This window comes from Acanthochromis polyacanthus, chromosome 8 (assembly GCF_021347895.1).
Source record: "Acanthochromis polyacanthus isolate Apoly-LR-REF ecotype Palm Island chromosome 8, KAUST_Apoly_ChrSc, whole genome shotgun sequence".
Classification (NCBI taxonomy): Eukaryota; Metazoa; Chordata; class Actinopteri; family Pomacentridae; genus Acanthochromis; species Acanthochromis polyacanthus.
In genome coordinates, this window is record NC_067120.1 from 8,293,495 (window position 1) to 8,317,849 (window position 24,355).

The 24,355-nt window shown below is 39.5% G+C and overlaps 1 protein-coding gene and 2 long non-coding RNA genes across 3 annotated transcripts; all 3 read left to right on the forward strand.

The window, feature by feature from the left end:
• The first annotated feature begins 1,128 nt into the window (after nt 1–1,128).
• si:dkey-30c15.2 (uncharacterized protein LOC558938 homolog) lies at nt 1,129–6,288 on the forward strand. Its single transcript, XM_051952643.1, has 12 exons — nt 1,129–1,229; nt 1,357–1,400; nt 1,548–1,611; nt 1,801–1,932; nt 3,004–3,108; nt 3,202–3,251; nt 3,367–3,492; nt 3,599–3,644; nt 4,238–4,309; nt 4,468–4,627; nt 5,077–5,147; nt 5,225–6,288. Exons 1-12 carry the CDS (start codon nt 1,197–1,199, stop codon nt 5,435–5,437), a joined length of 1,116 nt encoding a protein of 371 aa, XP_051808603.1. The 5' UTR covers nt 1,129–1,196; the 3' UTR covers nt 5,438–6,288.
• Nucleotides 6,289–14,562: 8,274 nt separating this feature from the next.
• On the forward strand, nt 14,563–15,712 carry LOC127535243 (uncharacterized). Its single transcript, XR_007944062.1, has 3 exons — nt 14,563–14,596; nt 15,249–15,312; nt 15,502–15,712. It is a non-coding gene; the product is annotated as an uncharacterized LOC127535243 (long non-coding RNA).
• A 2,279-nt stretch (nt 15,713–17,991) lies between these two features.
• On the forward strand, nt 17,992–19,531 carry LOC110964871 (uncharacterized). Its single transcript, XR_007944061.1, has 4 exons — nt 17,992–18,057; nt 18,217–18,370; nt 18,847–18,929; nt 19,028–19,531. It is a non-coding gene; the product is annotated as an uncharacterized LOC110964871 (long non-coding RNA).
• The last annotated feature ends 4,824 nt before the right edge of the window (nt 19,532–24,355 follow it).

Here is a 24,355-nt window from a genome sequence, read left to right on the forward strand (position 1 = left end):
CCCCCGCCACATGTGATGTCTATGAGTCTATATCCAAAATAGTGATCAAGGGCCATAACTCTGTTAAATATTATCACACGGGTCTCATTTTCGAACTTGATCAAGGTGTCCATGGTGTGAAGCTACACACTAAATTTCATAATCCCAGCTGTAATAGTTTCTGAGAAAAGCTGTCCCCTTCATATGAGTCTATATCCAAAATAGTGATCAAGGGCCATAACTCTGTTAAATATTGTCGCACAGGTGTCACTTTCGAACTTGATCAAGGTGTCCATGGTATGAAGCTACACACTAAATTTCATAATCCTAGCTGTAATAGTTTCCAAGAAAAGCTGTCCCCTTCATCTTGGACAGACGGACGGAGGCCAAACCTATATCCCCCTTTTCCACTTTGTGGAGGCGGGAGATAATAAAACAAAACACGATGTATATATTGGTCAAATTAGTCCAGGCCAAAGAGGCAAAATAGTCTTTAAAACCAGTCGATGTTGTGAAATCTTTACTTGTGAAAATGCAATAACAACAATAACAAGAAGTTATAAAATACAGCTTTAAAATATGGACTGTTGACTACTTTTGTTGCATGCAGAATACATTAGGACAGGTCCAGGTCCAAAACTCTGATATACATAGGCCAGAAAAGAGGTCAAAACCTTTTTAAAAACACATTTTATGATTTGTGAAAGATTTATTCTGTCAATAACAAACAACAGGAGACGTTTTGAGAGTTTAGGTGCAAAAGTTTACACATTGGTAATGTAATTTGGAGTTAAACCATTTAGGGGATTATCCAAAAATAATAAGAGCTTTAAACTTCCTTGCGTGGCAGCAGAGCAAATAAAGACATTTATTATTTTGTTACACTGGAATAAAACAGGGAAGGGTAAAGAGTGTAAAAACCCAAAACAATCCAGAGAAAATCCATTTTCATTTTTGTAAATCTTCCCTTAAGTGCCCTCATTTCATAAAAGACTGCAGTCAGGATATGCACTCCTTTCTTAACACCTGTAGATTCCCATGTCAAACCACTGAAAACACACCTTCAAAGCAGGTGGAGTCAAAACAGTGGCATGTGACTTAGTGCAGCTTTTAAAGACGTGTGCTGATAAGAAAGCAAATACAAGAGCCTGCTGTGGAGACAGGATATTCAGCTGGGCACAAATCCAATGTGACTTTTGGATGGACTGATTGTCGTCATGGCGCTCAATGGGACACTGAATGCACATCAGGTAGGCAAACTCAGCTTAGTTCTAGAAATTCATTAATTCAATTGAAAAAGCTTATTTGGATGAAAACTTTTAGGTGGGAAATAGCAGCCATGCATTTCTGAAAATATGTTTACATTCTGTTTTTCAGATTGATGTTCTCTCTAATGTGTACATAGCGTTTCTTTCTCCAAGGTAATGATCTTCCTGATACTTTTCTTTATTAGGTCAGATATGATTATTTTATACACATGCTCACAAGTTCTGACTAAGGCTAACACATATATAGCTGATAATATTTTGTTGTTTATTCAAATCTCATATATTTCTGATTTCCTGCAGCTTAATCGGGAGCTTTTCTGTCGTGGCGGTTTCCATATTTAGATGGAGGCGTCTACAAGAGCAGGTGAGTGAAGTTGTGTGTATTAGTGAATAGTTTTTGATGTTGGTTAACGCTTAATTCCATATGTAAGTGTTCGTTAACAGGATGGTTTAGCGGCACGAAACGTTGCATAACACTGTTTGACTTTTGTTTTCTGTTGCATAGCTCACTTTACAACAAAGGAACATTCCTCATGTTTATCTGTGCTTGCAGGTACATGTCCTCGTGCAGCTGGCGTTGGCGGACTTCCTGGCTGCTCTGATCCTGATGGGCACCAGCGTCATGAATAAAGTCACTAATGACAGGAGCGTAGAAATTTGTGAATACAGCTTGCCTCTGTCTCTGGTAAGGAAAAGTTACCATTGTGAGTTCTTGCTCCTGTCAGTAAATCACTAATAGCATTTTGAGTGGACCAAAGTTTAACCTCAAGTGGATCAAGGAGAAGAACAGAGGCTGTGATAAAAGCCTGCACTTAGGTTTTGGTACTTTCCAGTTGACATATTCTCAGTTTTCAGATATGAAAATCAGATTACTGTGTAATCACATAAAAGCAGGATATTCTGTCGTGTGCATGCCGATCCATTTTAGCAGTAAAATGAGTCAAAATGATATGTTCCCTATATGACATTTATAGAACGATAAGTATAAAGGGCAGAGTGGATGTTGATTTTACAGAAAACAAACAAAACAGAGAAGAATGTAATGTGGGAACAAAAATAGTGTTACCCAATTTCTTTCGCTGCTGTTTGAGAATTTCTTTCAAAATGCAGATATGGAAAATATTTAGCCTTTCAAAAGCTCAGGAGTTAAGACTGGAGGATCATTTATAAGTTTACCGTGTATCATATATACATGGCAGCAGATATTCACATTCAGCCTAATCACCTAAATGCTACAGATATAGGGAGGTTTTGCTGATTCATTCAGTTGTGATGATATAGTCAACTCAAGACATGATAAGTTCTACTAATTCTGTGAAAGTTGGAATGCATAGAAACAGTGATGATACTGTCAGTGATAAACTGTAAGAATGTGCTTGTAGTTTATCTACAAAAGGCGTAATCCAAATAATAAAAAATGTCCTCATAAAAACCCAATAAAAACTGTCCCCATAAAGATAAAGAGCAAATGTCTGGAAATGATCTGAACACCTCACTTGGTCACTCGCCCTAAATTAATCTTTTTAAAATGAAACCATTTTTAGAACTAATGAACAAGTCCAGGACTTTGTCGTTGTAGAGCCAGTCTTTTTGCTTTTGCAGCATTTGATGATCTTTAACTGACTCCTATGACATTTAATATAAGTTTGCAAATAACAGCACCTCGAAAAAAATATTTTTTATGTACTCAGTCCATCTTAATGCTGCATATTGTCACATTTTGCATCATTCTGTGTGACTGTGTGTCTTGTTCCAGACATTTTATTTCGTATCCTTCCTGCTGGCGGTCGTTTACGCCTGGAAGTCGAAGAATGCAATTCAAGGATGGAGAGAATGTGGCGCAGATGATGAGGTTGTACAGGTGAGAAGAAGCTGCATTTGCACATCAGAATTTGTCTAGAAACTGTCTAGATTCAGTGACATTAAGACTGTCCTTATCTGTCTTTGTTTACAGAATCGTTGCAGACGAACAATAGCAGCTTTCCCTGTATATGTTTTTGTGTGGTGAGTCTGTCATCTTATTTTTAAGCGTTGTACCTTTAATTAATCCACAGAATTCAGGATGTCGTCCCTGTTGGGCACAGTTTAAGTTTGCCTCTCTGTCTGCCCATTATTACAGGTTGATCCCAATTGCAATGTACTTAGTATATATGTTCACTGATTTCATAACAACTGCCACGGTGATTCCACCCAGTGATAGATCACTGACCGCCTCAGACAAAGACGACAGCACGTACTGCACCAGGTGAGCACAGAACCCCTGTCAAAGTCTTTTCTATCAAAGAAGTTGCAGCCTTAAAACAGCTCTGTTCCCTTGTGATTCTGACCTTTTTGATTCTTCTTTTGCACAGCTGTATTCTCTTCTTGCACGTCTGGAAGGATTCCTGCTCAGGTCCTGTGAGTATCAAAATCTATTGTGATACTCTTTCATACACTTGCTTTGATCTCGTCTTCTGTCATGAGTGTTCATTAACCACACCTGACGAACGTCAGCGGGGTTACTGCATTCGGTGCGGTATCTGGCTGGCTGGGTAAGTACTGTATGTATGTATGTATGTATGTATGTATGTGGCTATGTCCGTTCCGATATCTCTGCAAGTGCTGAAGTCAGGATAATCAAACTTGGCACTGAAGATCAGTCTAAGGTCCCCTGCTCAGTTGTGGAGTTACAGGTTAGCAGATCAAGTAGGAAGGGAGATACTTACGATGATCAAAATTGATACATATTGCATCATTTGCATAGGGAGGACAGGGTTTTCGCGAGTAGAGGCCGTGGTTCTGCCCTCTACTGAGGGCTCGTGTAGTTGTAATTTGCAATGCTTCTTTTTCCCCAGATTCATGTTTTTGTTTTGTTTTTTTCAGTTACTGCAGTGATTTAGTATCATCTATGCATTTCATTGTATTTTAATGCTTTTAAAAGAAATGCAAGACAACTTACAATGAACAGGCAATGCGCTTTTGTGCTAACACAATACTTTTTTTGTTCTCAGGAGAGAATCCATGATGATTTCATCAAAGCTTTTCTTTTCATCGCGGTGATACCTGTGATGGTACTTTGCGCTGTGAGTTATAAACAATCACATTACTCTTTGAGGAAGTTAGACAATTTCCATTTACAATTCGGTAGCAATGCAGCTGTAATTTCACATTGCTCTATGAAGACATTGATTGCATATTTTCACGTGTGTAGGCAGACTGTAATATTTTATTTTTGTTTCAGGTCATTTACTATAAGGTTGGTAAATGGTATAAAAGAAAGACGACTGCGCAGCTGGAGCTTTATGCCCCGGAAGGAGATGGGCTTTCAACACGGAGATTTAATATTATGTTTTCTACAGCGAGGAACATGGTGATGGTCATCATATTCTGTTGGGCACCAGGTACACACACACACACACACACACACACACACACACACACACACACACACACACACACACACATGTCTGGTTCTTAAATCCCCGTGGGGACTTACCATTGACTCCCATTCATATCTAACCCCTAACCCTTACCCTAACCCTAACCCAGACCAAAACAATTTTTAACCCTAAAGAAACGTTTTTGCACTTTTATTTTTTTCAGTAACAACAACATTGCCAAGAAAACACTGTTTAAACTTGTGGGGACCGAAATGAGGTCCCCACAAGTGACATTGTTTTCGGTTTTCCTAGCCAGCACCTGACCACACGCACACGCACACGCACACGCACACGCACACGCACACGCACACGCACACGCACACGCACACGCACACGCACATTTAAAGCTAATTTATTCACCAGACTTACATCAACATGAGACTGATGTGTTGTGTTTCTTCCTCTTATAGTTCTTGTCCTCATTGTGATGACCTGGACAAGCATTGAACAGCACAGCTATTTTGGCCTTTACATACTACAGGTAGGTTTCACAAGAGCATTGGAGGAGAAAATGAAAATTTAATCTGATGCCTGTGTTGATCACGATTGCTTTTTTAGGCTATCTGCGTGTCCATACAAGGATTTCTGAACAGTATGGTTTACGCCTGGAGACGGCCAAACTTCACAGATGCTGTTCTCGGGGAGACCAGACGCCTGTTGCAACATAATCAACCCTACTTTGAAGAGTCACTAAGGCCCTCCTTGACTAGTGACTCGGAGCACACAGCAGGATGTTGTTGCTTCAGAACATACTGGCCTCAGGAAGACTGATCCAATGCTTGCACACTTTAAAACTTAATGACATTTAAGATTGAAACACAAAATGCCTTCATTTGTGGATTGAAAATGAAAAGAAAGAAAAAAATTAAGAAACACAACAAAGACTATCTGAACAAACAACTGAGTGTTTAGATTGCAGCTGCTGATTTGTCATGTATTAAACAAAGTCATATTAGCATATTGTAGCATATATATGGTGTCAAAAGTCCTCTGGATCAACTGTAGAATTTTGTTTTATTTCTACATTTGCTGTTAGAGTACTGTTTTAGGAAAGATTTAAATTATGTTATGCATGTAAGACTTTTGGATGTCTGTGTGTCTATATTTTATCACAGTTTTTTTGCTTGTTTTATTTAAAGTAGTGTGCTTTAAAACCACTCATTTTATTAGTGTTTTGATATTTCACCATCCTTCAGAACTCAAAATTTGTCAAACCTGCTGGGCTTGAGTTCTTTGCAGTCACTTTTATGTCATCTCAGAGGTACATTTCCCCAACAATATAGAGTTCAGTCTCTGAAGTCTACAGGTGTTCAAGCACTGAGGAATGCTGAGTTGGTGTATGCAACAAAGAGAACAGAATGTCTCTTAGGTAATGCTTGTGTCCTACCACAACTGTTAAAGTGAAATCAAAGTCATCAAAAAATCGATTCTGTTTGAACGACTGAGGTCACATACAAGGCATATCTGATATAAGTCGTGAGGAAAAGGTTTACATACACTTGTAAAAACCTGGGCATATCAGGGCAGTCTTGTATCCACTGATTCCTACAGCTTTTAATTTTCTATGATGTAATGACTGAAACCTGTACATCTTTGTCACAATAAACAATCATGCATTTAAAGCTGCTGTCCGGAGTTTCCGTTTGTTTTCAATTTATGTATCATTTTTTAACAAAGCTTAAATGTGTTAGTCTAGTTCGATACTATAATATAAAGTTAGTATAACGCGATATGAAAATTTATTCCTGAGCTCCGCCTTCCTCTCATAGACCCCCATGTTATTCCAAAAAGTGCCGGTCGCTGCCGACCAATCAAGTTCGAGCTTCAGCTTTGTCATGCTGTCAATCAACGGTTACGCGCACAGCAAGCAAGCCCATGCAGAGGTGGGCGAGCTACGCACTACGCAACCGCGCGCACATTTGTTTTGCTTGTGGAGGAGAGAGCATCAGGGATCAGCAACTTCCAGAAAAGTTACCAATCCCACGGCTTGTCAGGCCAAGAGACTGCAGGACGTTTTTTGGCTCGGGGTGCTCGCGTCGCTCCCCGACCACGGCCTCCATAGCCCGCCTGACGGCTTCGTTTAGATGCCCGACCTCTGGAGGAAGATGTTGGGGCGTCTGGGACATACTCTTTGTCAGAGGAGTCATGCAATTCTGAACTCTAGATAGAAATAAATAAACAATGTAACACATATACACACGTAAATGCACTAAGTTTGATAAACAACGTCATCGAGAGGGATACACGAGTGTAATCACATATTGAAACTTTACTCGTTCGTCCTAGCAGATTCATGTTATTTTGGTATTAGGACAAGTTAGACTCAACACAGCATTCTAACGTAATTCCTTTATTATTTACTAAATGTACTAAATGCAGAAGAGGGGAAAACAGCAAAACAGGCAAGATGCTGCAGCACTCCGGGCACTTCTCTCATGTACTCTGCGCGTGCACAAATAAAGGGGCGAAATCAGAGGGAGGGTGGGACCACCAGTGTTTTGGGAGACGCTGCGATTCAAACTCCGGACAGCAGCTTTAAGTCCCATGCATTATTATCTGCTGATCTTACAATGTTCTAATATTCACTGAGTGTTCATCTAATTACCTTACAATAGTGTTACTTATTTAAAACCGACAGTTCAGAAAGAGTTGTGTTACCTTGCTGACATGTTTCGAGAGTCTCTGCTGTCTTCTTCAGAGCGTCATCTGACGTTTGCTGACGTGTCCTTTTTATCACGTGGTCGGTTTGACAGATCTGTCAGAATCTGTCAAACCGACCACGCCTCCCGCCGTCCGGTGGTCTCTGGAGGATGGTGTCCCAGGTATGCGAGAGGATGTAGGACTTGTACCATGCTCTCCAGTAATTTAAAAAAAAAGGCTGTCACACAAGCAGCTAACACAGAGTATCAGATTTTTTAAGTGCACTGCTCAAAAGCTCCTCAGTTGGAACAACTTAAAACTCTGGTTATGTTATCTGACCAGTAATACTGTGGTAGGGATCTTATTCTTGCAAACATTTTGGCCAGGAATGTGACTGCTTGGATCTGTGGCAGACTGCTGACCTCAGTAAACCAACAGCACCATCTACTGCTGCATTTATGTTACTATTTTTGTGGCAGAAACAGCCATAAACAAGCCTGCTCCATTGTCTTCTTCTTCACCTACTTAGTTTGTTGAAACGTTAGCCAATCTTTTTTACTTGTAACTCTGCACAATTGAGCAATATAAACTCATGACCCCTCATCTTGGCTGCGAGTTCTTACTACTTTCAACAAACATTTTTTCCTTCTCATGTTTCCCTTGAAGGATTTTTGGATGCTATGGTTGGAAAAAATACTGACTATTTCACAAGGAAAAAAGAATGGAGAAAACCCTTTTTAAAAATTTTAAACTCATGTAACTAAAATACTTATTTTTCCTTTTTTCTTCTTCATTTTTTTCCCCACACAGGTTTGTCTTTTGAACTTATGCGTTAAAGGGGAACTTCGTTTTTTTTCAACCTGGGGTCTGTTTTCATGTCATTTCATACATGTGAGTGATGGAGAAATGAATTTTCGACATAACTCCAGTATTTAGCCAGGCAGGCAGCTTAGCAGCTCAGCTAACAGCTCAGCTAGCAGCTCAACTAGCGAAAAGTGGGGCAACTTGCCCCCCCCCCGCGTCAAAGTCCGCTCTAACGTGCTTTTTTTCCCACACTGACCGGCTCGGATAGTCTCAACGAGTGTCCCACAACATACGAGAGATGAGAAGTGAACGAAAACCTCCACATTACCTGGCGATCTCTTTTTGTTGTGTTCTGTATCCAAATCTCAGGATGCTAAAAAGCAAATCTTGTTCCGAAATCGCGCGATAGCTCGCGCCAAAACACCGGTTTTGGCGCGAGCTATCGCGCGATTTCGGAACTCATGATTGTGACAACAGAAGTATTTTCATTGTGATTTAAGGGTTTGTTTCATTTTTGAGGTTGAGGTTAAAATCTTGACAAAAAAGATTAAAGAAAAACTACATTAAAAGTAATTCAATAAAATGAAAAACATTTAATACAATAAAATATTTTAAAATAAACTAAACATTAAATACAATTAAAGTATATTAAACAGACAAAATATTTTAGATAATTAAAAAGAAGATACAAAATGTGTAATTATGAAATTAAACATTTTTAGACAAAAATATTGAACATTAAAAATTAAATGTTTTAGATAAACATTGAAAAAATACAGTTAAGAAGAATATTAAACATTGAAAAAATACAATACATTAATTTAGATTATTAAACCTTTTAAAAAACAAAACATTTAATTAAAAAATTTAATGTTTTATTAGAAAATTAAATCTTAAGACAAAACTTTAAATAGGAATTAAACAGAAAATATAATGAAGGGCATTTAAAAAGCAAATTAAACATCATAAGGTGGTACAACATTTAAAAAGAAAAACCTAAAAGATTTAACTGAAAATTATACACTGGGAGAAAAAAAAGGAAATTTTTCAAGCAGGCCGATGAAACATTTGAAAAAAACAACAAACATTAAAAAGACAAAACATTTTAATATTGAATCAAACATTAGAAAATAATAAAAGGTGAGAAAAGAGCAAAAGTAAACATTTAAGAAGAATTAAACTAAAGACAAAACATTTGAAAAGACACCAGTTAGACTTTAGAAGATCAAATTAAACAGAAAAGACAATAAAACGATCAAAAAGAGCAAAAACAGTTAAAGGTCTTAAAGCGTTTTCTAGTCTGAAATGAAAACATCAAGATGTTTCTTCAAACATTTCTTCTTTCTATGTTCTTGGTTTGATTGTGAACAGATTTACTAAGAGCTCATTTCAGAAAACTGCTTTCCAGATAAAGTCTACTAGTAGTTGAAGTCATTGATCAAACTAATGTTACCTTCTGATCCCCACAAACTTTACTGTTCAGGGAAGAGAATCAAAGTTTGTTCAGGATTTCTAAAAAACCCACAGGTGAAGGTCTGAGAAGAACTGAGATGGATTGTCTAAATGTGAAATCAAGACTCATGGTCACAAGTTTTAAGGCTTCTGTTAACCACAAAGTTCAAACTAATAGAAAGGCACTGAGAAACTTTTAAAACTTCAGTCCTCAGACTGTCTGAAGGTTCAAACTAAAACAGAACTAAAAAAGAACTACTCAGGAACTTAGAAGATTTCAGTCCTCAGACTGTCTGAAGGTTCATACTAACAGGGATCTACTGTGGGACTTAGAAAATTTTAGCCCTGTGTGAAAGCTCAGGTCCTGAGGACTCAGGAGGTCTGGAGGCTTTGGAAAGTCTTGGAACTGAGGGTTCAACCCTCCAGCACAAAGGCTGAAGTCCAACCTCCTGAGGAAAAACGGTAGAGACAAGACTCAAGTTTGAAAAAAACTTGAAAACGACAAAAAATAGATGATAAATCTGCAAAAAAACAGAGACTTAGTAACTGAGTGAGTAGCTTAGGGGGTAAGAAGAGAGACTACCAAGTGGAAAGTAGCAGGTTCAAGACTCATCATTGGTGTTTTTCTTTCTTGGTCTAAGTTTTTCAAAAAATTTAGGTAAACCCATAGGTAAACCCTTAACTCACTGAGCTACAGATCAGTTAAAAAGAAATAAATTCGTCATCCCTTTGACATCGTAGTTTCTGTTCCTAATAAAGTGACCACATGGGTGGAACCAAGGCGGAGTCAGGGTGGAGTCAGGGCAGAGAGTAGGAGGGGAGGTGGGTGGCGACCTCCCTCCTCTATTTATAAAGCTTGCGTAAGCACAAAACAGGGCTAGAAAGTGGCGTAAATCACAACCTTTGGCTGACAGCCCCACAATGGAGCACTGAGACCTCCCGTTTAGAGCCCAGAAATACGTGGAGACACTCACCCACTGGCAGTTGGAGATCCGGGCTCGGTTCTGTGTGTGTTCGGTGGAGCTGCAGAACAGCGGCAGCAACATCAAAGGGGCTCCAGCCGACTGTGCCCACGTGGGGGGTGAGTTCTTGCTGTCGCAGACAGCCAATCATAGGGAGATTGTGGCGAGCACTGGTATCTGCCCACAAAGGGTCAAAAGTCTTCTCCCTGCGCGTGTAAATCAGAGCTCCACGGATAATTATGGCACCATACACGGATGAGTAGCAATATCTCCACGCGCGTAAGGGGCTCCTCGCGCGCAGAGACATTGCCACGCGCGCGCAGAGTGTTTTTTGCGTCCGTGGAGACTTTTTTCCGCTCGCACGGGGTACGTGTTTCACGTGTGCGAGAGAGTGTCGCGTGCGCGTGACTTTTGACCCAAATTTGACGCCATATTTAAGGCTGATAATGATCATTAGTGAGACATTTGGATGAGATATTCATTTGCAGTAAATGAAAGTATTTAAAATCTTAAACTTAGAAGAACACAAACTCTAACAGAAAACGTTGATACGTTTTTGTTTTGTTTACAGATGTTAAGTTAATGGAGTTTTATTCATGACGTATATATACAGTCTATGATCCAGCACCAGAGCCAGAAATGACTGCAGAGAGGACAAAGGGAGAGAGAGGACAAAGCACAAACTATGAGGGAAATAAAGTTTATGCAATGCAATACTGTACACTCTCATAATTTGTTGGACTGCCTTTAGCTTTGAGTATGGCACACATTCACTGTGGCATCATTTCTACAAGCTTCTGCAAAGTCAGAGCTTTTCTTTCTGTCCAGAGTTGCATTAATTTTCTGCCAAGATCTTATATTGATGATGGGAGAGTCTTACCGCTTCACAAAGTCTTCTCCAGAACATCAAAGGATTCTCCGTGGGGCTGAGATCTGGACTTTGGGGAGGTCAATCCATGTGTCAAAATGACGTCTCATGCTCCCTGATCCACTCATTCACAATGTGAGCCCCATGAATCCTGGCATTGTCATCTTGGAGCATGCCTGTGTCATCAGGGAAGAAAAACTCCACTGATGGAAAGACCTGGTCATTCAGTATATTCGAGTAGTCAGCTGACCTCATTCTTTGGAAACATAACATTGCTGAACTTGACCAACCCCAGATCATAACCCTAACCCCCACAGGCTGGTAGGCACTAGTCATGATGAGTTCATCACTTCATCCACCTCTCTTCTTACCCTGATGCCCCCATCACTTTGGAACAGGGTCATGACTGACCACATTTCTTTCTCGAAGACGGTGGTTCTCCACTCTCCTTCAGGTTTTAATAATGTGTTGGACGGTTCTTAACGCCATTTTGAAGTTGAACAATCTCTTTAGTTGTTTTCTTTGCTTGATGCAGGCTAATAATTTCACCCTTCTAAAACAGATTAACATCCTTTCCATGACCACAGGATATGTCTTCCAACATGGTTGTTTAAGAAATGAGAAGCTCCTCACTGCATCAGCTAGGGTTAAATAAGTTGTTGCAGTAATTATCCAGTGGAAGGCTTTTAATTATTTGCTTACCTCAATCCAGGTGGGAATTTCTATTTTGGACAAGCAATGCACATGCACGGTGGAAATGACAAAGATGAATATGTGTGACGACAGCTATCTGAACAGAACAGCTAAGGTGAAGCTTCTAGGATAAATTAGGAAAGCAGTGGAACTATAATAAGAGAAAACTGAATTAAATCAGGTAACCGATCAATACAAAACAGCAGACCAACAATAAAAAATTTAGAAATAACAAGAGGGAACATCCATCCATCCATTCTCTATACACCGCTTTATCCTCACTAGGGTCGCGGGGGGTGCCGGAGCCTATCCCAGCTGACTCGGGTGAAGGCAGGGGACACCCTGGACAGGTCACCAGTCTGTCAAGAGGGAACATTGGTGGGACAGGATTTAATGTGGAACAGGAAGCGTTTTGAGAGTGTAGGTGCAATAACCCCCAAAAAACAAAAACAATCTTGTTGCCATTGATTTTGAATGGAGGCGTGCAAAAGTTAACACATTGGTTATGTAATGTGGAGTTAAACCATTTAGAGGTTTATTAGACCCTCCAGAAAAACGCGATTATGCGATCGCATGAATTCCCGCATTAATCACCAAAATGCCACTGATTATGCGGGGGTCAATTATTTCCCAAAAGGCCGCATAATCCCCCCAAACAGCGCATAATTCCCGCAAGAATCTCACATTTTCACGAAAAAAAGACAAATATGCGGGTCCCGCTTGATTTCACAATTTCCGCATAAAATGAGAAAACTATAACCAATATGGGAAAAGCCAGCGTGTCGTCATTTGTTATGGTCACGTGGTACAAGACCGCTGCTGGTTGGCAAGAACCGGCAGTAACATAACGGCTTACTACGAGAACGATATCGGGTTTGAAACAAATACGTAAAGTTATCGCTTTTCTGTTACTGAGAAGCCATACTACAGACAAAAAATACAGCAACTTCTTGACGTTTCTTTGACATCTTGTTGAAGATTAACAGAAGATATATTATTTTTAATTCATAATTATATATTTTTGGCTGGGTGAACTGCCCAGGGGTGTCAATCAAGTAAAAATAAATGTCGGTGAAGGAAATGTCCGGCCACAATGAAGGGTCGTCAACCCACCCAGTCTTCAAATTGTAGGGATCTGGCAAGGTTTTACTGTTTCCGTGTTTCAGCTTACTCACGTATCTTTGTCGGGCCTCAGGTGATAAGGATTGAGCAAAATCGGACAATTTCAAGGAAGGATAGTTCGCATTGTTATCGCCAGCCATTGTTCCTCTGGTTCCTCTTGCCAACCAGCGCGGTAATCACGTGACTTCGTGACGTCACTGTTTGTAAACACTGGCGTCTCCCATAAATGGAGTTGTGAGTTTTTATGTGACGCCCGGCCTGACGTCATCAGTTCGCGCATTCACACACACACTGGAAGCACGAGCTGATGCGGAGCGCGGCGCCGGTGTTGCCAACTTAGCGACTTTCTCTCTAAATCTAGCGACTTTCCAAAGCGTCCTAGCGACTTTTTTTGTCAAAAGCGACTAGCCACAAATCTAGTGACTTTTTCTGCCGTTTTGGAGACTGACAGGAAAACTCGGATCATTCTGCAGTTACTGTCCTCAACAAACAGCAGGTGCTGCTGTGAGCTTCTCCCCGTCCCAAAGCACAGCCTGTCAGTCCAGTAACCCCGCAGCAGTCCCAGTGTCTGATTAGAGGACACATCCCTCCGCGGCCAGACGGCAGGTGAATCACGCATATTTTTGCATATTTCACAACTATTCGCATACTTTGCAACTTTCTGCAATTTCCCCGCATAAAATGGCGTAAAAACCCCGCATATTTATTCGCATAATCAAGGATTTTAGCCCGCATATTCAAGGATTTTTGTCCGCGTTTTTCTGGAGGGTCTAGTTTATACACAAATAGTAAGATCTTTAAACTTCCTTGTGGGGCAGCAGAACAAATAAAGACATTTATTATTTTGTTACTCTGGAATAAAACAGGGAAGGGTAAAGAGGGTAAAAACCCAAAACAATCCAGAGAAAATCCATTTTCATTTTCGTAAATTTTCCCTTAAGTGCCCTCATTTCATGAAAGACTGCAGTCAGGATATGCACTCCTTTCTTAACACCTGTGGATTCCCATGTCAAACCACTGAAAACACACCTTCAAAGCAGGTGGAGTCAAAACAGTGGCATGTGACTTGGTGCAGCTTTTAAAGATGTGTGCTGATAAGAAAGCAAATACAACAGCCTGCTGTGGAGACAGGATATTCAGCTAGGCACAAATCCAATGTGACTTTTGGATAGACTGATTGTCGTCATGGCGCTCAATGGGACACTGAATGCACATCAGGTAGGCAAACTCAGCTTAGTTCTAGACATTAATTCATTCAATTGAAAAAGCTTATTTGGATGAAAACTTTTAGGTGGGAAATAGCAGCTATGCATTTCTGAAAATATGTTTCCATTCTGTTTTTCAGACTGATGTTCTCTCTAATGTCTACATAGCGTTTCTGACTCTCAGGTAATGATCTTCCTGATACTTTTCTTTATTATGTCACATGTAATTATGAGCATTCACACCGGCTATTTTCTGTCAGTTTGCCAGTTGTTGAAAGTTGGTTTGTCAAACCAGCACAGCAACATATGGCAAGAAGCAGACTTGTACGTTCCTCCTGAATGAGTCTAGTGATTTCATACAGAGACAGTCATTGTCTGGGGTTCATTGATAGCTCACTTCATGCAGGTGTGAGTCCAGGAAAAGTTAAAACTTCCTTGAGTGCTTGGCCACTTGTGATCTAATTGTTAAAATTCTAACTATAAAGGAAGTCGAACAATGAGAGAGAGGACAAAAAGGAGCGGGGAAAAAACGTGACAAGAAAAGTCATATACTTTGCACTGCTTCTAAGTTTCTCTGGTGACTGAGCAGAGTTCTGATTTAACGTGAGCTGCACTTTTTACAGCCTTTACACAAGTGTCACATGCGAAATAAGCCAGACAAAGATGCTCTCTGTCATAATAAACCTCTCCCGGCTCAGTGTTGATGCCAATTTACACTCAGTTCAACTCATTTTCCTCATTTAATTCAAATTTCATAAACATGGTCACAGCTTTTAACTAAAACTAACACATACATAGCCCATAATATTTTGCTGTGTATTTTTGATTTCCTGCAGCTTAATCGGGAGCTTTTCTGTCGTGGCGGTTTCCATATTTAGATGGAGGCGTCTACAAGAGCAGGTGAGTGAAGTTGTGTGTATTAGTGAATAGTTTTTGATGTTGGTTAACGCTTAATTCCACGTGTAAGTGTTCGTTAACAGGATGGTTTAATGACACGAAACGTTGCATAACACTGTTTGGCTTTTGTTTTCTGTTGCATAGCACAGTTTACAACAAAGGAGCATTCCTCATGTTTATCTGTGCTTGCAGGTACATCTCCTCGTGCAGCTGGCGTTGGCGGACTTCCTGGCTGCTCTGATCCTGATGGGCACCAGCGTCATGAATAAAGTCACTATAGACAGGAGCGTAGAAATCTGCCAATACAGCTTGCCTCTGTCTCTGGTAAGGAAAAGTTACCATTGTGAGCTCTTGCTCCTGGCAGTAAATCATTAATAGCATTTTGAGTGGACCAAAGTTTAACCTCAAGTGGATCAAGGAGAAGAACAGAGGCTGTGATAAAAGCCTGCACTTAGGTTTTGGTACTTTCCGGTTGACGTATTCTCAGTTTTCAGATATGAAAATCAGATTACTGTGTAATCACATAAAAGCAGGATATTCTGTTGTGCAAATGCCGATTTATTTTGGCAGTAAAAAGAGTCAAAATGGTGTGTTCCCCATATTGCATCAATAAAACTAATTACCGAGCGGTTTAATTTTGTCATATCTTCAGTTATGTAAATGTGTCTGCAGTGTTTCATCATACTGAGAGGACGACGTGCAGCTTCTCCTCTCAGTCATGTATTTATATTTAAAACTCTTAAAGTGTTAAAATGTTTCAGTCAGTTGTGAAATGGGTCAACTTCATACTTAAGTTGTCATTTTACAGTGATAAGTGTGAAGGGCAGAGTGGATGTTGATTTTACAGAAAACAAACAGAATAGAAAAGAATGTAATGTGGGAACAAAAACAGTGTTACCCAATTTCTTTCACTTCTGTTTGAGAAATTCTTTCAAAATGCAGATATGGAAAATATTTAGCCTTTCAAAAGCTCAGGAGTTACATCTCTGAATTTACTGGACATGAAGTCACCGTGGACTTGAGATTAATCATTTCCCTCCTTTTATGACATTGTTTTGGTCCTTTCTAGGTTAAGAATCTTTCTGTTACAGTAGACGTTGCAATGGAGTTATTTTTAGAAATAACAGAATCAATCAAATTGTAAGGGATAGATGAGAATTATTATAACAGTGGAATACTGGAGAATCATTTATAAATTAACCTTGTATCATATCTGAACAGCAGCAGATATTCACCTCCACCCAAGTGTAAATAAGCGCCTAAATGCTACAGATATAGGGAGGTTTTGCTGATTCATTCAGTTGTGATGATATAGTCAACTCAAGACTTGATATGTTCTACTAATTCTGTGAAAGTTGGAATGCATAGAAACAGTGATGATACTGTCAGTGATAAACTGTAAGAATGTGCTTGTAGTTTATCGACAAAAGGCGTAATCCAAATAATAAAAAATGTCCTCATAAAAACCCAATAAAAACTGTCCCCATAAAGATAAAGAGCAAATGTCTGGACATGATCTGAACACCTCACTTGGTCACTCGCCCTAAATTAATCTTTTTAAAATGAAACCATTTTTAGAACTAATGAACAAGTCAAGGACTTTTCTGTTGTAGAGCCAGTCTTTTTGCTTTTGCAGCATTTGATGATCTTTAACTGACTCCTATGACATTTAATATAAGTTTGCAAATAACAGCACCTCGAAAAAAATATTTTTTATGTACTCAGTCCATCTTAATGCTGCATATTGTCACATTTTGCATCATTGTGTGTGACTGTGTGTCTTGTTCCAGACATTTTTTTTCATATCTTTTCTGCTGGCGGTCGTTTACGCCTGGAAGTCGAAGAATGCAATTCAAGGATGGAGAGAATGTGGCGCAGATGATGAGGTTGTACAGGTGAGAAGAAGCTGCATTTGCACATCAGAATTTGTCTAGATTCAGTGACATTAAGACTGTCCTTATCTGTCTTTGTTTACAGAGTCGTTGCAGACGAACAATAGTAGCTTTCCCTGTATATGTTTTTGTGTGGTGAGTCTGTCATCTTATTTTTAAGCGTCGTACCTTTAATTAACCCACAGAATTCAGGATGTCGTCCCTGGTGGGCACAGTTTAAGTTTGCCTCTCTGTCTGCCCATTATTACAGGTTGATCCCAATTGCAATGTACTTAGTATATGTGTTCACTGATTTCATAACAATTGCCACGGTGATTCCACCCAGTGATAGATCACTGACCGCCTCAGACAAAGACGACAGCACGTACTGCACCAGGTGAGCACAGAAGCTCTTTCGAAGTCTTTTCTATCAAAGAAGTTGCAGCCTTAAAACAGCTCTGTTCCCTTGTGATTCTGACCTTTTTGATTCCTCTTTTGCACAGTTGTATTCTCTTCTTGCACGTCTGGAAGGATTCCTGCTCAGGTCCTGTGAGTATCAAAATCTATTGTGATACTCTTTCATACACTTGCTTTAATCTTGTCTTCTGTCACGTGTGTTCATTGTAATTTGCAATGCTTCTTTTTCCCTAGATTCATGTTTTGTTTTGTTTTTTCAGTTACTGCAGTGATTTAGTATCATCTATGCATGTCATTGCATTTTAGTGCTTTTAAAAGAAATGCAGCACAACTTACAATGAACAGGCAATGCGCTTTTGTGCTAACATAATGCTTTTTTTCTTCTCAGGAGAGAATCCATGATGATTTCATCAAAGCTTTTCTTTTCATCATGGTGATACTTGTGATGGTACTTTGCGCTGTGAGTTATAAACAATCACATTACTCTATGAGGAAGTTAGACAATTTCCATTTACAATTCGGTAGCAATACAGCTGTAATTTCACATTGCTCTTTAAAGACATTAATTGCATATTTTCACGTGTATAGGCAGACTGTAATATTTTATTTTTTGTTTCAGGTCATTTACTATAAGGTTGGTAAATGGTATAAAAGACATGAGCAGGGGGAGTATTATGCCCCGGAAGGAGATGGGCGTTCAACACGGAGATTCAAAAAAATGTTTTCGACAGCAAGGAACATGGTGATGGTCATCATATTCTGTTGGGCACCAGGTACACACACACACACACACACACACACACACACACACACACACACACACACACACACACACACACACACACACACACACACACACACACACACACACACACACACACACACGTGTGTGTGTGTCTTGCTATCATTGTGGGGACATACCATTGACTCCCATTCATATCTAGCCCCTAACCCTAACCCTAACCTTAACCAAACCCTAACCAAAGCAGTGGCTAACCCTAAAGAAACGTTTTTGCACTTTTACTTTTTTCAGTAACAACAACATGGCCAAGAAAACACTGTTTAAACTTGTGGGGACCAAATGAGGTCCCCACAAGTGACATAGTTTTTGGTTTTCCTACAGTTGTGGGGACATTTGGTCCCCACAATATAGCAAAAACATGGGCACACACACACATATTTAAAACTAATTTAAACACCAGGTTTAGATCAACGTGAGACTGATGTGGTGTGTTTCTTCCTCTTATAGTTCTTGCCCTCATTGTGATGTCTATCCTGATGACCTGGACAAGCATTGAACAGCACAGCTTTTTTGGGCTTTACATACTACAGGTAGGTTTCACAAGAGCATTGCCTGATTTCAGTGGAGAAAATGAAAATTTAATCTGACGCTTGTGTTGAAGGTTAAACTATCACAATGGCTTTTTCAGGCTATCTGTGTGTCCATACAAGGCTTTCTGAACAGTATGGTTTACGCCTGGAGACGGCCAAACTTCACAGATGCTGTTCTTGGGGAGACCACACCCCTCATGGCACATAATCAGCTCGCCTTCTTTGAAGAGTCACTGAAGGCCTCGTCTTGACTGGTGACTCGGAGCACTTTGGGATATTGTTGCGTCACAACATACTGGCCTCAGGAAGACTGAGTCCCTGCCTGCACACTTTACGATTTCATGACAGTCGAGACTGAAACACAAAATGTCCTCATTTGTGGATTGAAAATGATAAGAAAGAAAGAACAAGAATGACGAAAGAAACACAACAAAGACTATCTGAACAAACAACTGAGTATTTATATTGTAGCTGCTGATTTAGTCATGTATTAAACAAAGTCATATTAGCTTATTGTAGCATATATATGGTGTCAAAAAGACCTCTGGGTCAATTGAAGAATTTTGTTTTATTTATACATTTGCTGTTAGTGTACTGTTGTATTAAAGGTTTAAATAATGTCATACAAAATGTAAGACTTTTGGATGTCTGTGTGTCTATTTTCTTATATTCTATAACATCGTGTTTTTTTTGTTTGGTTTTTAAAAAAAAACTAAAGTCTTCATTAGAAGACTTTAGTTTCTTCACTCCTGGATCAGTTTTGGTGTTTTGACCGACAGTGTGAGGTAGAGGAACCGATAAAACCTGAAGAAAGCAGATCAAACCAGGTAAAAGTCAAAGAGTTCAGGTAAGAAATGTCGTCAGAGTTCCATTAGTACCAGAGACCTCCATGGTTCTCGGTGTTTCCTGTCTTAAAGCATCCAACCAAAACATTTCACCCAGAGCTTCGTCTCGTTTGTCGCCACATTCATTGGGTTAGAAGACTGAACGATGCGTTTTAAGCCCTTCGGGCGTCATGAGGTCTACCATCACTCAAAATATGTCATAACCTACTAGGCTTGCGTTCTTTGCAGTCACTTCTATGTCATCTCAAAGGCACGTTTCCCCAACAATATAGAGTTCAGTCTCTGAAGTCTACAGGTGTTGGAGCACTGAGGAATGCCGAGTTGGTGTATACAACAAAGAGGACAGAATGTCTCTTAGGTCATTCCTGTGTGCTACCACAACTGTTAACATATAAAAAAATCCCTTCTGTTTGAACAACTGAGGTCACATACAAGGCATACCTGATATAAGTCATGAGAAAATTTTACATACACTTGTAAAAAACCTGGGTATATCAGGCCAGTCTCCATTCACTCACACAATTTTAAATTTTCTATGATGGAATGATTGAAACCTGTGCATCTTTGTCACAATAAACCATCATGCATTTTGGTTTTTTCATAGATTTATTACAGGTCTAATATAAATATGACCAAATCTGCTGGGTCAAAAATATACATACAGCAGCTTGGATGATCAATTTTGGTGATGCAGAAAGCTGTGTTAATTTTAAAAAATCTTACTTTTACTTTCTTGTGATTGATTACAATTGAATACAGCTGTTGATTTAAATAGAACTCATTAGACTCAGCCACAAACACTAAAATGAGAAAGTCTAAAGAACTGAGTACAGATCTGTAGCACCAATCACTGACTTGAACAAGTCAGGAACGTCCATGGAAGCATTTGGCTTGTAATTACAAAGTGCATGGTACAATTGTGTCACTGCCACAAACAGAAAGAAAATGCAAGCTATCACCTGTTGCTGAAGACAGTTGGTTAAGAGTCGGCAGAGGAATAACCAAAAAGTAGGTCTGCTACGAATTAGAAGTTGCTGGAACACTGGTGTCAAGTGTCCACAAGGTTTTACATCAATATGAGCTGAAAGACTGCCACGCACAAGGGAAGCCCTTCCTCTGGAGGTGGTACCTTAAAGCTCAGCTGAAGTTTGCTGCTGATCACGTGGACAATGAAAAGGCTTTGTGAAATCTGGACTCTGTGGACTGTGCTAAAGAAACAAGTCTGAAGTTGGGGGCGGCATGGCTCAGTGGGTAGAGTGGCCGTCTTGTAACTGGAAGGTTGCTGGTTCAATCCTCGGCCTGTCGAGGTGTCCCTGAGCAAGACACCTAACCCCTAATTGCTCCTGATGGGTTGTGGTTAGCACCTTGCATGGCAGCTCCCACCATCTGTGTGTGAATGGGTAAATGTGACATATCATCATGTAAAGCGCTTTGGATAAAAGCGTTATATAAATACAACCATTTACCATTTTAAGTCTATGTCAGAAAACCAACAAATTTAGTTGAACCGAATCAATTTTGACAAGAGCATTGGTCGAAGATACAACCAGATGCTTGTGAATGGCTACCAAAGCACCTGATTGAGATGAAGATGGACAAAGGATGTTTAACCAAATCATTAGAATTGCTGTGTGTAGTTTTATGACCCAACAGGTTTTCTCTTGCTTTCAGAAGACCTGTAATAAATGTATGAAAGAACCAAAACAAATTATTACTTTTTTGTGACAAAGATGCAATAGTATCTTTAAATTCAAGATCATTTTTAAGTCTGTTGGCTTTCTGAGGTGAACTGTCAGTGGTTGACCGACCGTAAAACCAAACTGTCGCTGTGTATGTAAATGATCACCAGAGTGTAGTTAGTTAAAATTCAACTTTACATTCAGTTGTGGCCATGTGCTTTACTTTTTCTAAAAGCAAGACTGTCACGTGCAGAAAACGTGTGCATACCAGCACTAAGATGTTAAACAGTCACTTTAGAACTTTTTACTTTCATTTTAAGGTAGATTTAACTCTTTCTGGAGTTCCCTTTTGCAGTTGTTACAGCTTGAAGTCTTTGGGGGTAAGTCTGTAGAAGCATTGCACACCTTGATTGTGTGCCTAACATATCCCTTTAGATCAGATGATGAGTGTCTGTAAATTACCATTTTGCCTGGAACACTCAGTCTGATGTTTTGCCCTGAAGCCCCAGCAGCATTGTGTCATGCCGAATGGTGAACCATCGGCATAAATCACTGCACTCTGCAGCAGGTTTTCTTCAGTAACTTCTGTATTTGGTTCATTTATTCTTCTCTCACTTCTAACCATTTGTCCAATCCTTGCTGCTGAGAAGCACCCAAATGGCATGATGCTGCCTTCACCATGCCTTACCAAAGAGATTGTTTTACCAAATGATGAGCAGTGCCTGGTGTTTATCAGCCATAGTTACTTCAATTTTTGTTTCATCAGCTCAAAGAATATTTTCCCTTATATTTTAAGAGTTCTTTAAATGGAATCTAGTCTCTGCGCTCACGAGAACTCTTAAAGCTTTAGAAATGTTTTCATTACCCTTGCCCTCATCTTTGCTTCACCACAATTTTATCACAGTGGTATAAAGAGAGTACCTTGGATGTTATGGCTCTGTTTTTATCCTGATATAAAGCGCAAATTGTAGGACATTTATATACACAAGTGTCTCTCCAAATCATGTCCCATCAGTTCAAATTACCGCACACAGGTGATAAGTCCAGACACATCACACACAACCTGATCATTATACGAAGTGATTCACTATACGATCTAAATACTTAACCTTCAGTTTTATAGGTTAGTAAGTGTTTTTTAAGTGTTAACATGAATGTCATCTAATAAAATGAATGAAAATTTAATGTTTTCTACATAGAGTATACAACAGAAATGCTCACATCCTGGTGCGATATCGCTGATAAAGACTTAAATTAACTATCAAAAGTTACATTATGTCCAAGTTGACAAGCAGAGTATTTCCTATTTTGAACAATCAGAAACAAATTCTTTGTAAAGACTACACTGAAAATCAAGTCCTAAAAGTACAAACTCAACACAACGAAAATGAGTGTGATTACAGACACACAAGTCATAGAATCTCTGATCACTGTAACAAAATTGAGGACACTGGTGATTTCCAGTTATCATAACTGTATAAATATGGTTATAACATGAGCTGTGAAAATTAGACCTTTCTCAGTTTTGGACCTATAAGCTGTGTGCAAAAGAACTGCCAAAGGATCTAAAAAAAATGGTTATATGGCTTCGCAAAGATGGATATGGACACAGGGAGAACTTTGGCCAACTACAAATCTGACAAAACACAGTTGCAGCAGTAATCAAGGGGTACTGAGAGTAACAGTGGTACTAATCAGTCTCAGTGATGTCCTCCTATGATAACGTACACTGTACTACTTGCACAATGTAGTTTCTCTGACAGCTCAGACAGTGTGAAATACAGTGCACAATGTCAACCTCTATGGGTGACTTCTAGGAAACAACTCAGCACATAATTGCATGATAAAACCTTCTGCTACAACATCATGAAACAAAGCCAGATGAATACTGGGAGCACATTTGTTGCTCCAATAAGATCAAGACTTATTTGTTCCGTTCAGGTATCCAACATGTTTGGCATGAACCTGGTCAGGACTACCATAGCGGATGCATAATCCCAGCAGTTGAGAAGAGAAATGAGAAAGTGATTAAATGCATGAGGGCAAAAGTGAGCTGACATTTAAAGTATAGACGGCACCATGAATGTCTGTCGAGCTGTCAAAATGACTCTCAGTCTGCAGAGGGGTTGGCTGAAGAAGAATATTCATGCATGACAATCATCAAAAACACACTCCCAAAGTCCAACAGCAGTTTCTAAAGACTTTTAAGACATATGACCTGCCATGTGTGTCGCCCAACTGGATTCCAGTAGAAGCCCTTTGGGATATCATATAAAAGAAAGACAAAGAAACATGAACCGACCAGCAAAAGGCAGCTGCAAAAATGTTGTCTCTCCGGAAATTTGTACAAAGCTGGCACCCTCTATGCTTTAGAAGGTTTGTCATCAGAAATTGTGAAAAGATTAAAAATATCACTCTTGCTGCCCTGAATTCTCAATTTTAACATCGTTAATCTAAACTAGAATGCAGTTACCGAGGGGTTATATAGTTTTGAATCATTCAACATTTCGGTGATATTGCACAGGGGTGTGCTAACATCTGTTGTACTCTGTAAATACTGTTCAGGAAAAACATAACAAATACAATGGATGCTAACCTCAGCTATTATCACAGGTCTAAATTGCCATCATTTAACAGAGATAAAAAGCCCTACAGCCAGTGCCCTGTCCTATATATTTAATTTCCTTGTTGCCCTCCACTATCTGATGAGACCCAGATACCTTGCTTAACCCTACAAAAGAAATCACAATGCACTACAGTATGTCATGAACCTTCTATTTCAAGGCCAGCTTACAGAGGGAGCACAGTCCACAGCACTATGACTGACTCATTTGCACCATTTGTCATATTTTTATTATATTATATTGTGCTGAAAGTAGCCGGTCAAAGCAAACACAGTATC